General features: G+C 39.5%; 1 protein-coding gene across 4 annotated transcripts in view; it reads right to left on the bottom strand.

Annotated features, from left to right (window-relative positions):
* The window catches only part of KaiR1D (Kainate-type ionotropic glutamate receptor subunit 1D), a 169,601-nt gene that overhangs the window by 23,388 nt on the left and 130,573 nt on the right, over positions 1-15,640 (bottom strand). For all 4 annotated transcript variants that reach the window (XM_043423445.1, XM_043423443.1, XM_043423444.1 and 1 more), the window contains exon 7: positions 716-883. In XM_043423445.1, coding sequence (XP_043279380.1) covers positions 716-883 — 168 coding nt within the window. The remainder of the gene's footprint in view (positions 1-715; positions 884-15,640) is intronic.

Consider the following 15,640-nt stretch of genomic DNA (forward strand, 5'->3'; position numbering starts at 1 on the left):
CATTTGACAAAGAAGAATAAAAAAATTGGCACCTTTCCACGAGGTGGATTTGCCGGTTTCAATACTTTTTTTCAAAGCTCCTCCAGCAGGACGGACAGGACAAGGACTTAACTGAATCTTCAGCAGAGACAATTAACAAACGTCTAAAGTGGAGAGAATCTGTACGATCTGATGGAGAAAGAAAAGTGAGGTGAGTCGCTAGGGAATTCGAGGAAGCCTCTCCCGGAGCCTCAGCCACGTGTATATGTATATCGTAGCTTTTGCCTCGACATCATTTGTCTTCGCCGCATCACGAGACCTAGTTCCCTTTAATTCAATTTGATACAGTTACGCGAAATCGCTTCACTCAATTTGCTCGATTAATCGACTTTAACGTTTGCTCGCTCGTAATCCCAGAGACATGACAAACGGACACGACTTCTTGGAGGAATTAAAAAAAAAATAAATAAACAAATAAATACAAAATAGAGGATAGCAAGGATAAAATATCAGAACATGAAAGCAAAATTTCCTTTCTTCGGATAAAAACATTGAGAACAATCGCCAAATTCGTTAGTTTTGAAAACGACATCGGAAAAGTATGGGAAATCCTACCAAAATAATTCTACGTTCGAAAACCAAAGGGCACTTTTGATCCAAAGATTGTTTGCTTACGTGGTAAAGTGGAATACCATAAAGTGTGTAGGAATTGATTAGGTTCGATGTTCCAACTCACCTTGCTGTAGCTCTGGCCCATGTCTAGCTGCCTCCCATATCTCTGCTCACCGTAGATCCAATCTTGGACAACCTTTTGAATCTCTGGCTTCTCAGGATCCACCAATCGGAAGGCAGTAATGTTCGTACCACCGTACTTGAATTCTTCCAGGTCAACGCTATTGAGATCCTGTGTAACAGGAGGTGGAAGGAAAAAGCATGAGATAAACTCCTAAATCCGGATATCCTGACTGATGCTGGACCGGAGTCGGGAAAAAGTGATAGAAAGAGCGAGAGGGAGGGAGAGAGACAGCACGGGAATTTTGCGCTGTGCCCTCTTCCACTATTCGTTTCTCTACGTGAATATTCGTACAGGGTGTACCAGAAACCGGCCCCATGAAAAGAATTTATATTTAATAGTGTGTAGTATTGTATGAAAAGAATATTCGGCATATATGAAAAATAGATTTTTTATAACCTTCATAAATATACAAGTATATGAATCTTGTATTTATTCTGTCGATGATTTTGTCGATTTCAGTATTTTAATCATGTTTTGTGGGTGTCATTAACGATATTTTTTTAAAATAAATATCAAACATACATTTTTAATTAATAGATATGTATTATAATTTCCAAGATTTTAGATGACGTTAAGACGTTAACATGTAACCTTAAACTAGCATGTGAAGCATAAAAAATATATGTTTTTCCATACATTAATAATACATATTTGACATATGATAAATCTATGCAATGAAAATGTAATTTCGATACAAATAAATCTAGACAGGTCTGCCAATGTACTTGTTCCGAGATTCTACCGAGTCTCTTGATATTTCATATAAAAAAAAACGTATTTCCGATCGATTATTATAGTACTTTTTATGTGAAAAATATTTATTGAAAATTGAAAACATAAGTATTTAGTGTTTATCAAAAATGTATATTTAATATTAAAAAAATATATTCGTTTCTGCCCCCATGAAAAAAATTCTTTTCATGGGGGTAGAGAATACATTTTGACAGAGGCTGATCGTGAAGCATTGCACAGAAAAGTTCTGGCAAGTTTTTCTTTCGCATGTACCTTTGCTATCGATTATTTATTCATCACGAAAATCAAAGGCCTACGGTGGAAGAAGCGAGCGATGTGAAATTACGTTTGATCGCTTCGTTTCTTCGGCACGGTTTAACCGTAACTCCATTTAGTACAAACGTTCGTAGACTTCCTCTTTAAAATTTGAATTATTCGTTCATTCGGTAACTATGAAATCTCTATTTCCAGATAAAATCTCCGTCGCCCTATAAATGCATACGAGATGTTTCACGAGCTGATCGTTTATCATGTTTTCCTAGCGGATCAAATCTTCACGCCGTTATGAAATTGGAGGATTTCGAACAAGATTTCCGCGGACGGTTTTACGAGGCGTGTTACGCTCCACAATATTTTGTTATGTTCGAACAAAGAGCAGCTAGTCGTACAATCACACGCCAGAGCCCAAAAATGAATTGTGCGAGGTGGAAAATCCGTAGCGAGATCTCGTTACTTCCGGTTCACTGCGATTTACCGATTTTTCGATGTCAACCCTCCCCTCGCCCAGCGACGAGTTGGCCCCAACTTTTGCCAACTTCCGTCGCAATGTGCAATCCTAACACAAAAACACAGACGCACGCGTACACGTTACGAGTACGTTTTACACGAAGCCCACAGGAATGAAAAATGAAACGAGCGGGAGGACAAACGCCTTTGGAACAAATCGTCGAAGCTTACGACTTGTGATTTTTCGAGAATCGACTTCGAGTTCTAATGAAATGAATTCTTCATAGATCTAGAATAGTTCAATGAGCTTAGTTTCGTTGTTGGCCACGCGGAACATTTCAAATGAAAACCCTAAAACTCCAAATTGTACATTGTCAAACATGACTGATGAATTCTGGGAAGAAAAATTCATATTTGGATGTTCACGCACTGAGAAGAAAATTTATGTTGAAAATTTCATTTATTCAATTCGCTACGGACGAATAAATATTTTTCGAAGATAACAACTATTAAATTTGTCATTTTAACAGTAGATTCTGCTGAATAAATAAACGGAGCATGTGACAAAATTTTTTTATGGCATATTATATTGCCATAAACTTAATCATTGCCTTTATTAATTAATTTATATTAATATTAATTTTAATATAATCATAATAATAATAAATTGAATAATTCATATGATATAGTATAATATAATATATTAATAATAATTAATTTTAATTAACGCAACTTAATGATTGACCTTTCTCAACAAAATTTCGTTCCGAGTGCAAATCATCGATGAAGCAAGTACAATAATGCTGAATAGTTAATCTGAATAATAATGTAACTGTTAATATTTTAGAGATATGAGTTCAGAGAGCTTTTAATACTCGATTGTTCGAAATGTGTGTGGTCCGCAGGGGCCATCAATGGCGAATGAATTGCCTGTTCATCTGTAATCTGTGACGATGTATAATCTCCCTGGAATATCGAATTTTGAACGGATGCCGAACTTTTGTCTCCGCGACAAGAAGAAAGAGGAAAATTTTATCAAGAGCTTACCACATTTTTACGATATTAAATTTCATGAATATTCAAGGAGACGAATACATATTTTTGCAACGTGGAGAAAGCTGGGAGGAAAGGATGCAGTCGTAACATTGTCCGTGCAAAGAAATCTCATCCTCGTTCGCATCCTTTAGAAATACATCATTGTCCGGCAGTTCACCATTGTGCGAGCCTAGCAATATGACGCATATTGCTTCTATGAAAGACATATATAAAGCCGAGAATTTTATTTTATCATATTGAATGCGTGCGAGTACCTGTGAGGTAAAAAAGCGGAGGCGAGCGAGCCGGTTGGACGTAATAAAAAATTAATGAGCCGCGTCCTCGGCTAGCCTAATATTGAGCCCCCTCGATATTAAAATCGAGTGGAGAAAAATATCGTCGGAGAGGAAGTTTCGATATTTGTGATAAAAGTACGGTAAAAATCGGCGATCGGGTCAGTTTAATATTTCACTGTACTTTTATCCCGGGAAAAAAAGAAAATGAAAAAACTTAAAAGACGAATGTAATCTTTCCACACAGCATTTTCGGGCGAAGCCGAAGAGAAGAGGGAAAAAAGTGTGAGGCAGCGAGGAAAGCTGTACGACGATATATCAGCTGAGAAAATCGAAGCACGCTGTGTCCGAGCTTATAAAAAAGATGAAAACCGACGCTCGACGATACAGCGTGAACATTGTTCGGGGAAGTTATATATGAGGAAAAAGAGAGGATGGACTGTGAGTGAGTCATCAACTACAAATACGTGAAGGGGTTCCTCCTCGAGGACATTGAAGAAAGCTCGTGAATCAAAGGATAAGAACGTCAGATAGAGAAAGAGAATGAGAATGGAAAGGCGAGCAAGAAGAATAGCGAGAAACGCTGGGAGAGCGAGAGAGAGAGGTAAATCTCTGGAGTTTCGAGCACGACAAGACGATTCTCACCCCCAAACACGTAATGGGGTGCGATGACCCGCAACTCTGTCTGTTACTTGATTCTCTCGACCCCGTTTCATCCTGTGTTTACGAAGTAAACATTGACAAAAGCGCCTTAAGAGAATTCCAACATTGATAATACCGACGACATTCATGGCTAGTTTGAATTATGCTAATTACTTAGGAAGCGCACGTCTCACGTAAATACGATAACGAGACGAGGAGTTACCATTTACTTAACATCCTTCAATTTGTTTTATTTCTCTTTGCCAATGAGACTGCGGAGATTATTTTTCAAGGATTTACGAAAAAATATGTTTGCAGGATATTTCATAAATTCAATTGATAGATTCGTCGAATTGTATGCGGAGCAAGTTTTTAGAAAATATCGACCCTTCCAATGTTAAAAAATGAATTTACGTAATGAATTGTTTTTCTGTTAAGGGGTCTACCTAATTAGAATTTTCAAAAAATCGATTTTTTTCTACTACCAATAATTCTAAACTTAAACTAATTCTAATATTAAAATTCTATAAAGATCTGAACAGTCTAAGTGTCATTTTCAACGACGTTTACTTGGCCATCGAGTGTGGTACCACGTACCTGCCTTTGCTTAAACGCGATTTTCTCAAAATCACGTTTTTGGACGGCTCGTTGGTAAAATCTCCGAAACTCTTTAACCGATCCCCTTCCCAAAATTTTACCACATGTTCTCTATTATGACTACGACTATAGCATATATCATACGATTTTGAAATTTTGAGCGGAACTATTTTCTTTAGCAGAAAACGATGAAAAAAAACTTATTATTTATTATTATTTACCTATCGAGTCTAAAACCATTTTTATTTTTTTTCTCCGATCATCCATTCGAAAGATTTTATCAACAGCGCACACCCATCTTTTTTTTGTCTCCCCCGATTTTTCTGTACGAAAACTGAGTAAAATAAAAACAGAAAAAATTTCTTTGTGTATTTTAAGGGTGTGTTTTTAGGCCTAACACTTTTTATATCCATATTTATAATTTATACCGGTCAAAAAAAAATCGTGAAAATCATCTTTTTTTTGCCCGTCTAACTAGGATAGACCCCTTAAGATGATGGATCAGTCGGTACTCACAAACGTGAGTGCGAGAGAGATAGCTGCAAATTTTGAAAGGGAAATTTTTCCACATCGTTCGTCTGATCGAAAAAATAAAAATGTCATCGGATTTTTGCGATCGTGCTGCGTACGTTGACATTTTTATTATTTTAATCGGACGAACGTTGTCAAAGAGTTTCAATTTCAAAAATTCGAGGTGTGATTACCGACTGATCCATCGTCTTAACGTGATTCAACGAATATATATACTATACAAAGAGTCACTGAAAAACCCAATTCTGCCAAAGTCCCCATGGAAACAACACTCTTGTTTTGCTGTTTTCTCTTCTAAAAAAATGTGTGCTTCCTTAAAATAACTGTCAAGTTAATTAAAAAAATGAAAATACAAAAAAACGAATGTGGTTCGTAAGGAAAAATTGCATCGAGATTTCTGGCACCTGTGCACCAGCGGTATGTGAGGCACGATGAAAAGTGCAATGTAAACGAGATGAAGCAAGCACACAGATAACCGAATTTGAATGCGCAAATGAAAGGCAGAAGGTAGAGGTTAAAAGTATGGGGAGATTCGATAATAACCGACGCTGCAAAAGATCCATTAGTGTCCCAGCGTGGTATCATCACACGTATATGCGTATGCTCGAAGGTATGCGCGAGTTCGGTGTGGGAAAAATTTTCGAGAGTTTAGCTGACACCAAGTATACGGGAGGTTTCCAGTCAAACATTCGGAGAATTTTACAAAAATGTTGATTCGATTTTTATCATAATTTTGGCGAAGCAACGCAGCTATGCAGGCAAATAATAGCGAAAGTTCAGTCGTCGAATTCCATCGGTGCTCGTGCAACGGTTGAATTTTAATTTCGAAGTTCCTTGATGCTCGAAAATTGTCACTCGGACGCTTCCAAAACATTGAAGCGCTCAAATGGTCCTTGCTTTTTTCGAAATATTCAGAGATTCGGCAGGAATTATCCGAAAACTCGTTACTCTTTCATTCACATTGAGTGTGTGCTGAATACGCCCTACATAAAATGAATTAGAATTGAACATGCTAACAAGGAACATCACTTTGGTGTCCCCCTCCGATTTTCTTGAAACTGCTGTATGTGAAAGAGCATTCGAAAGTAAGAGACACGTATTTTTTTTTATCGGCGGAAAAACGGTTTTAAGGGGTGAAACCACCCTTGAAAGTAAGGCATGTCAGGGGGTGATTTTGCAGTTTCACCAGCAAGCACTCAACTGATTTTGATAAAACCAAAACCAAAATGTTTCTTATCTGAAGTGATGAAAAGTTCACCCTGTGCACGAAAAAAAAAAAAAAAAACAGGGGGTTAACCACCCTTACATTCTTATATATCTCACGCCACAATAAAAAGGAACGAATATGAAGGAATGAAACGGGTTCTATTTCCATGAAAACATGAAAATAAAGTTCACGTGTTTTTGCATTTTTGCAAAATAGCAGTCTTAAGGGGGTGAACTACCCCTTTTTTGAATTTTCGTACCGTAGGTGGTTTATTTCTGTTTTACATGTTTTTGCTGATTCGAAATATTATAATAGTTTCGAATCAAGATTTTCTGACGTATCGAAGTCAATACAAGACTCTGAATGGGTGAATCTCCCCCACTCGATTTTCCTCTTTATTCGCTATTTCAAAATTTCTCCCTGCATTTCGTTCAATTTGGTTGCTCTGCATCGAAATTACAAATTTAATAATTTTAGGAACATATAAAACTCGTATTGACCTGGATGGTGTCGGTTTGGCGGGGGGGGGGGGGGGGGGGGGGGGGGGAAGTTCTCACAACTACTTTTTCGGTGATCATAGAAAGCTTGTAAACTGCACGTAAATGAATAGGTACCATGCTACAGATAAAAATGCCTCTATAAAACACTTTCATAACTTTGGCGGAAAAATAGAGGCGTAGACATATGATCCCGGTGTTTGTGCTAGATAAAAATGTTATCAAGTAGTTATGATCACCTGATATTTTTGGCATTCTCACACACCGAATAACATTAGTCATTCCGAATATTCTTGAGTCATGCATCAGATAAAAACGTTATCAGGCATCGTGAGATTAATAAATATTTTTTTCTTTCGATACTTATTTTCGAAGGCGGTAACCATTAGCATTGTACTAGTGCATTTTTGAGTGAGCTCCAAATCGTGCGTGCTTTTTCTGTGCTTTTGGTGTATTGTGCCTACTACTTTTACCAGCATGAAAGTCAACCCAATCAACGTTATCAAATTGTTACTGGCTACATTTGAAGCTATGAACATTGCACAAACTCCTGTTAATAATGCAGAAATAGAGATGAAGGAGAATTTCGAAAAAATTTTAATCGATTCTATGCAAGATTACAACGGGATTGAGATGATACAGGAAGAAACTCTTGATTTTCAAGAACCATTTAAAGAGTTCGAAGCAATTGCTGTTGAAGATATGATATGGCAAAAGGATGATGATGTCGATTCCGACGCTTGTTCTGGTGACGATGAGCTGAGCTATGATTATAAAAAAAAAGCTGTTGAATATTGGAGATCTGGTAAAAAAAAGAATTACAGTGTTGAAACCGTCAAACAAAAATACAAATCTGTAAAATCCATACGGCAGTTACGACGCTGGGCACAACAACTGAACAAGGGTGGTACATATAAAGAAAAACTTGCTCGAATTTCTGAATACACATTACGGAATATGAAAACTGCTGTAGACGCGGGTGTCATTGTTCATGATATTGACCTTCGAAAGTGGGCTCTACAGGCACAGAAAGAAATAGGCCATGAAGATATACGATTCAAAGCTTCTCATAACTGGCTATGGAAATTTAAGAAATCGCATCGCATTGTTTCCAGAAAAATTAATAAATTTATAACGAGAAAAACTGTGGAGGAAGAAGCGCTTCTGCAAACAAATGCGGACAAATTTGTTCAAGATGTTAAATTACTAATAGAAAAGTATGGGTCAAGTAATGTATATAATTCGGACCAAAGCGGTTTTCAACTGGAAATCCATTCAGCACGAACTTTAGCGATGGAAGGATCGAAAAAAGTTGAATGCGTTGTACAATCAGTGTCTTCAACGACCCATAGCTACACGATTCAGCCAACAATAAATGCCAACGGGAAACTACTTTCTCCACTTTTCATAGTATTAAAGGAGGCAAAAGGTGAATTTGGACCGAGAGTAACGAACGAATTGTTTAAGCCAGATAACGTCATAGTAACAGCATCGAAATCTGGGAAACTTACTTCCGGTGCGTATTATCGTTAAGGGTGCATCAACTTTTTCCAAAATATAGTTATAAATATATAATTTGTTATATGTTTACAGATCATTTTAAAATTTGGATGGAAAAAGTTTTTTTTCCGAATGTTGGAAGTGACAATGTATTACTGATTGATTCCTGGAGTGGACACTGCCCCAAAGTTGTACGTGAAGCCACCCCTCATGATAAAAAAATCATCACAATGATTATCCCAAAAGGTACAACTGGAAAAATTCAACCGCTTGATCCCGAGTAAAAAAATTATGGTGAGTTAAATATAATAAAAACATGTGCGACGCAAAATGCGTTGCACATGTATCAAATGAGAATAACTTACTTATAAGTTGCTCATGCGTGAAACATGTGTAAGGCGTAGTGAGTGACTTATAAGTCGCTCATGAGCGACTTATAAGTAATTGATGTGCGAGACATGAACTACCCTCAAATGTATGTGACAGATCACGAGAACGTCAAACATGAGCGTGATGAGTACCTCATGAGTGACTCATCATATGATCTGTATTCAGGGCGTTCGTAGAGAATGAATACAAATAATTGTTTTTTCCGTAGGCAGGTAAATAAAAAAAGGAAATAATGATGAACACTTTTTATTGTTATTTAAGATTCTTAATAAGTTTATTATCCTCAAGTAGCATCAGTGGTGAACAATTTTTTCATCAATGAATGACCGGCGAATAAATAAAAATAAATTGAATGAAAATTTTGATTTGTTTAATGTTTTGTTTCGTCCTTTCTCGTGTCGTAGTTGTTGTTCTGACATTATCGCGTTCCTCGTCGTTTCCTCTACTCGTTCTCTCATTCTCTCCATCTCTCATATTTTCGTCGTCTCGTTCTCTCATACTCTCTTTCCGTGTTCTCCCGCTTCTCTTTCTTTTATCCCATCCTCTTCGTCTCCTTCGTGAGCCCGTTTTCGTTCCGTCGTTCTCATCGTCTTTTAATCCTCGTCTTCTCGTTTCTTGTAAACTCGTTCCACGTCCTTTCGTCCTCTTGGCCTCTCGTTCCTCGTTCTCCCGCCCTTTCTCTCTCCTGTCTTCTGTGCCCTCGTTCTCCGGTCCTGTCATCGTCCAGTATCCTGGTCCTCTTATCCGCTCGGTCTCATCCCCTTGGGCTCTCGTCATCTCGTTCCTCGTTCTCCCGACCTCTCGTTCTTGCATTCTCTCTCCCTCCTGTTCTCTGTGCCCTCGCCATCCAGTCCGTTTGTTGTCCCGTCTCCTCGTTCTCGTTTCTCGTCCTCTTGTCCTCTGGTCGTCTGGTTGCTCGTCCTCTCATCGCCTTGTTTCTTATGCGTTCGTCCTCTCGTCCTCCCATCCTCCCGTCGTCTCGTCGTCTCGTTCTCTTTCTCCGTTCGTTCTTGTCCCCTCATCCTCGTCTTCTCGTCGTCTCGTTCCTAGTCCTTTCGTCCTCTTGGCCTCTCGTTCCTCGTCCTCCCGTCCTTTATCTCTCCTGTTTTGTGTCCCCTCGTTCTCGTCGGCCTCTCGTCATCTCGTTCCTCGTCCTCCCAATCTGCTCCCGTTCTTCCATCCTCTTCCCCTCCTGCCCTCTGTGCCCTCGTCAACCCATCTCTCGTTCTCGTTTTTCGTCCTCTCGGCCTCGTTCCTCGTCCTCTCATCCTCCCTTCGTCCCGTCCTCGTTGCTCGTTTTCTCGTCGTCTCGATCGTTGCCCGTCCTCTCGTCGTCTCGTTCCTGATCCTTTCGTCCTCTTGGCCTCTCGTTCCTCATTCTCCGGTCCTGTCGTCGTCCCGTATCCTGGTCCTCTTATCCTCTCATTCTCATCCCCTTGGTCTCTCGTCATCTCGTTCCTCGTCCTCCCGACCTCTCGTTCTTGCATTCTCTCTCCCTCCTGTCCTCTGTGCCCTCACCATCCAGTCCTTTCGTTGTCCCGTCTCCTCGTTCTCGTTTTTCATCCTCTCGGCCTCGTTCCTCGTCCTCCCATCTTCCCTTCGTCCCGTCCTGGTTGCTCGTTCTCTCAACGTCTCGATCGTTGCTCGTGCTCTCATCGTCTCGATCGTTGCTCGTCCTCTCGTCGTCTCGATCGTTCCTCGTCCTTTCGTCCTCTTGACCTCTCGTTCCTCGTTCTCTCGTCCTTTCTCTCTCCTGTCTTTTGTGCCCTCGTTCTCCGGTCTTATCGTCGTCCCGTCTCCTCATCCTCTTATCCACTCGTTCTCGTCTCCTTGGCTTCTCGTCATCTCGTTCCTCGTCCTCGCAACCTCTCGTTCTTCCATCCTCTCCCCCTCCTGTTCTCTGGGCCCTCGCCATCCCGTCTCCTCGTTCCCGTTTTTCGTGCTCTCGTCCGGTCGTCCTCGTTCCTCGTCCTTTCGTCCTCTCGGCCTCGTTCTTCGCCCTCCCATCCTCCCTTCGTCCCGTCCTCGTTGCTCGTTCTCTCGTCGTCGCGATCGTTGCTTGTCCTCTCGTTGTCTCGTTCCTCGTCCTTCCATCGTCTTGTTCCTCATCCTCGTCCTCCCGAACTCATGTCCTCTCGTCCTTTCATTTTTCTGGCCAACGTCCTAGCTTCCATTCGCCCTCTCGTCCTCCCGTTCGCTCATTGCTAGCATCCTCTCGTTCTTACGACCCCTAATACTAACCTCCCAAAGTTGTCTTGTCAAAAACGATCTTGTCAAAAAAAACTTTTTAATAAAACTTTTCAAAAAACGAGGAAAGAGGAATGCGAGAGAGCAAGTGATCAAGGATGACAGGATGCGAGATTTAGGAACGGGGGAGTAAGAGAGCGAGTGAGCGAGAGAATGAAGGAGCAAGAAAACGGATGGAGACAAATATGGGAATAAGCGCGAGAATGAGATGACGAGCACGTGCGAGAACGAAAAATCAGATGCGGGAAAGTGAGCGAACCAGAAAGTGAGAGAACGAGAGAAGGCCAAAAAAATAATAGTAGAATGAGATTTACTCATGAAAGATAGGAACATAATTGAACTTAGATCGGAACTTACCTGCTGGAAAATGAATATAATCAGATCGGAGATCTTTATGCACACAATTAGCGCTTCATAATAAAAACAACGAACGTTGTTCAAAGCGACACGTCGGATCGACTGCTTTCACCAATGATAAAGAAAATAACCGTGAACGATGATTTTTCATCTCGTCAGCTTATGCCAGTCAATTCTGATAGTTATATTTTCATAGCACATTCGATCCTACAGTACGATTGACCATTGACGACTTCGTTTTAATGTAAATAAAAAAGTGACTGTCGCATTAACGTGTCAAAATAATTGTCTTTATATATTTGTCTCCATCCGTTTTCTTGCTCCTTCATTTTCTTGCTCACTCGCTCGCTCTTACTCTCCCGTTTCTGCATCCCGCATCCTGTCGTCCTTGATCACTTGCTCTCTCGCATTCCTCTTTCCTCGTTTTTTGATAAGATTTTTTCATAAGATCGTTTTTGAGAAGACAACTGTGAGAGGTTAGTATCAGGGGTCGTAAGAACGAGAGGATGCTAGGACGATGGTCGGGAAAATGAAATAATGAGCGAACGGGAGGACGAGAGAGCGAATGAAAGCTAGGGCGTTGGCCGGAAAAACGAAAGAACGAGAGGACATGAGGTCGGGAGGACAAAGACTAGGAACAAGACGATGGAAGGACGAGGAACGAGATGACGAGAGGGCGAGCAACGATCGCAACGACGAGAGAATGAGCAACGAGCAACGAGGACGGGACGAAGGGAGGATGGGAGGACGAGGAACGAGGTCGAGAGGACGAAAGGACGAGGAACGAGGACGAACGGACGAGAGGACGAAAAACGGGAACGAGGAGACTGGATGGCGAGGGCACAGAGAACAGGAGGGAGAGAGAATGCAAGAACGAGAGGTCGGGAGAACGAGGAACGAGATGACGAGAGCCCAAGGGGATGAGAACGAGCGGATAAGACGACCAGGATACGGGACGATGACAGGACCAGAGAACGAGGGCACAGAAGACAGGAGAGAGAAAGGACGGTAGAACGAGTTTACAAGAAACGAGAAGACGAGGATTAAGGAGGTTGAAGCGTATCGTTTGTTAAAACTATTTTTCAACTTTGCACATTAAAATTTTTTAAACAGAAAGCTTAAGACAGTATTAAAATTCTGTCGGGATATGCCGATGATTCACTGTCGTGAAATTGAAATATTTATTGTTGAAGTTAGCAATTTTTTGAAAGCTTCCATAAGAGCCCATGTTTAACCTTGTCATTTTCGACAATGAATATCTCGATTATTAGGCGGTGAAACCTCTTCAAATTTTTCACACATAATTAAGCGCTATTCAAGAAGATTCACGTAAATTTTCAATTCATTATTTTGGAATAATAAAATCTAATGTATTTTTTGTATGATGTCCTATATATATCGCTTCAACTTCCTTAAGACGATGAGAACGACGGAATGAAAACGGGCTCACGAAAGAGACGAAGAGGATGGGATGAAAGAAAGAGAAGCGGGAGAACACGGAAAGAGAGTATGAGAGAATGAGACGACGAAAATATGAGAGATGGAGAGGATGAAAGAACGAGTAGAGGAAACGACGAGGAACGCGATAATGTCAGAACAATAACTACGACACGAGAAATAACGAAACAAAACATTAAACAAAACAAAATTTTCATTCAATTTATTTTTATTTATTCGCCGGTCATTCATTGATGAAAAAATTGTCAATTTTCACCACTGATGCTACACTTGAGGATAATAAACTTATTAAGAATCTTAAATAACAATGAACAGTGTTCATCATTATTTCCTTTTTTTATTTACCTGTCTACGGAAAAAACAATTATTTGTATTCATTCTCTACGAACGCCCTGAATACAGATCATATGATGAGTCACTCATGAGGTACTCATCACGCTCATGTTTGACGTTCTCGTGATCTGTCACATACATTTGAGGGTAGTTCATGTCTCGCACATCAATTACTTATAAGTCGCTCATGAGCGACTTATAAGTCACTCACTACGCCTTACACATGTTTCACGCATGAGCAACTTATAAGTAAGTTATTCTCATTTGATACATGTGCAACGCATTTTGCGTCGCACATGTTTTTATTATATTTAACTCACCATAATTTTTTTACTCGGGATGTATTTGGATTCAGGATATGGAAAAATTTTGTACGACATTTTTCAGATAGTGTTCTATTAGTGGATGCTGATATAAATTTACATTTGAGGAATAATATAATCAAACTGCAATCTTTGGCCCACAATCAATTGTCATCTCCACGCTATATCAATCTTTTCAAATATTCATGGTTTAAAAGTAATTATATTACGGAAAAACCGGAATATTTCGAAAATCCTGTTGATTTTGGGTTCGGTCAATCAAAAACACACTGTGAAATACCTGGTTGCAATAATATAGCGATTATAAAATGTGCATGGTGCAAAAAATCTTTGTGTTTGAAACATTTTTTTGATGAATATCATTATTGTACAACGTATGAGCCATAATTGCTGGAAATGATAGGTTTTATTATATTTTATTTCGATATATGTACTTATCTAATAAAATCCGATTCTATACTATGAGACGGTTAATGAATTGTTAATGTGTATTGAAGTTTCATTTAAAAAATGTTCGTTAGTAAACAAGATCAACAGCATAGACTTATTCAGACTTCAAAGTTGAATCGTAGTAAATATCAAATGGCTCCCCTCCTCCTTCCCTTGCCCGCCAAGATTGAGGTCAATACGATCATTATACGTTCCTAAAATTATTGAATTCGTAATTTCGATGCAGAGCAACCAAATTGAACGAAATGCAGGGAGAAATTTTGAAATAGCGAATAAAGAGGAAAATCGAGTGGGGGAGATTCACACTTTCAGAGTCTTGTATTGACTTTGATACCTCAGAAAATCTTGATTCGAAATTATTATAATATTTCGAATCAGCAAAAACATGTAAAACAGAAATAAGCCACATACAGTACGAAAATTCAAAAAAGGGGTAGTTTACCCCCTTAAGACTGCTATTTTGCAAAAATGCAAAAACATGTGAACTTTATTTTCATGTTTTCATGGAAATAGAACCCGTTTCATTCCATCATATTCGTTCCTTTTCATTGTGGCGTGAGAAATATAAGAATGTAAGGGTGGTTAACCCCCTGTTTTTTTTTTTTTTTTTCGTGCACAGGGTGAACTTTTCATCACTTCAGATAAGAAACATTTTGGTTTTGGTTTTATCAAAATCTGTTGAGTGCTTGCTGGTGAAACTGCAAAATCACCCCCTGACATGCCTTACTTTCAAGGGTGGTTTCACCCCTTAAAACCGTTTTTCCGCCGATAAAAAAAAATACGTGTCTCTTACTTTCGAATGCTCTTTCACATACAGCAGTTTCAAGAAAATCGGAGGGGGACACCAAAGTGATGTTCCTTGTAAGTGACAATTTGTTGTAGAAAGTCCGATAGGCGTGTGGAAAAGCGAGTAAAGTTAAATTGCGTGGAGGTATATACGCCGAAAGCTCCGAGTGGCTTGATGGATCGCTTCGTACCGTGTGCCCGTGAGACTTTGACCAGTTCGGCTGTACACCTACTGGCCAAAAATAAATGAAAATAAATTGCTTCTACTTGACTTCATTTGTCACGAATGTTACTCCGGACATACACACGTTCATACGTACATCCTTTTTTACTCTCGGTTATATTGTATACACGAGATGAAACTTTAACAACGTACATCTTGAGAAAACACTGCCCTATTGTTTCACATAGAAACAAGTGCTCTATCAACTTATGAAGGGATCAGCAAGAGTTTCCCTGGCAAGAAAAATCTTCGTAATATTTTCTCGGAGATTTGTAAGAGAGCAAGCACTACTTTGAGAAAATGTTAATAAACTTTTCATCTCAACTGGACATCGTAACGAATTGTTACAAAGTATATTGGATTTGAAACGATTAAAGAAGTTCAAGCGATATATTGTGAGGTGGTAGAATCACCGAAGAGACTCGAGAAGAGTCAGTGCGGATAATAAGAATCTTGAACTCGCCCCTTCAAATCTCCCCTCCTAAAATATACAGCATCACTCTTTGCGTGAATTTAAGGTTTTTGGAAAATTATTCGC

Source organism: Venturia canescens, chromosome 7, assembly GCF_019457755.1.
Source record: "Venturia canescens isolate UGA chromosome 7, ASM1945775v1, whole genome shotgun sequence".
NCBI classification, from domain to species: Eukaryota; Metazoa; Arthropoda; class Insecta; order Hymenoptera; family Ichneumonidae; genus Venturia; species Venturia canescens.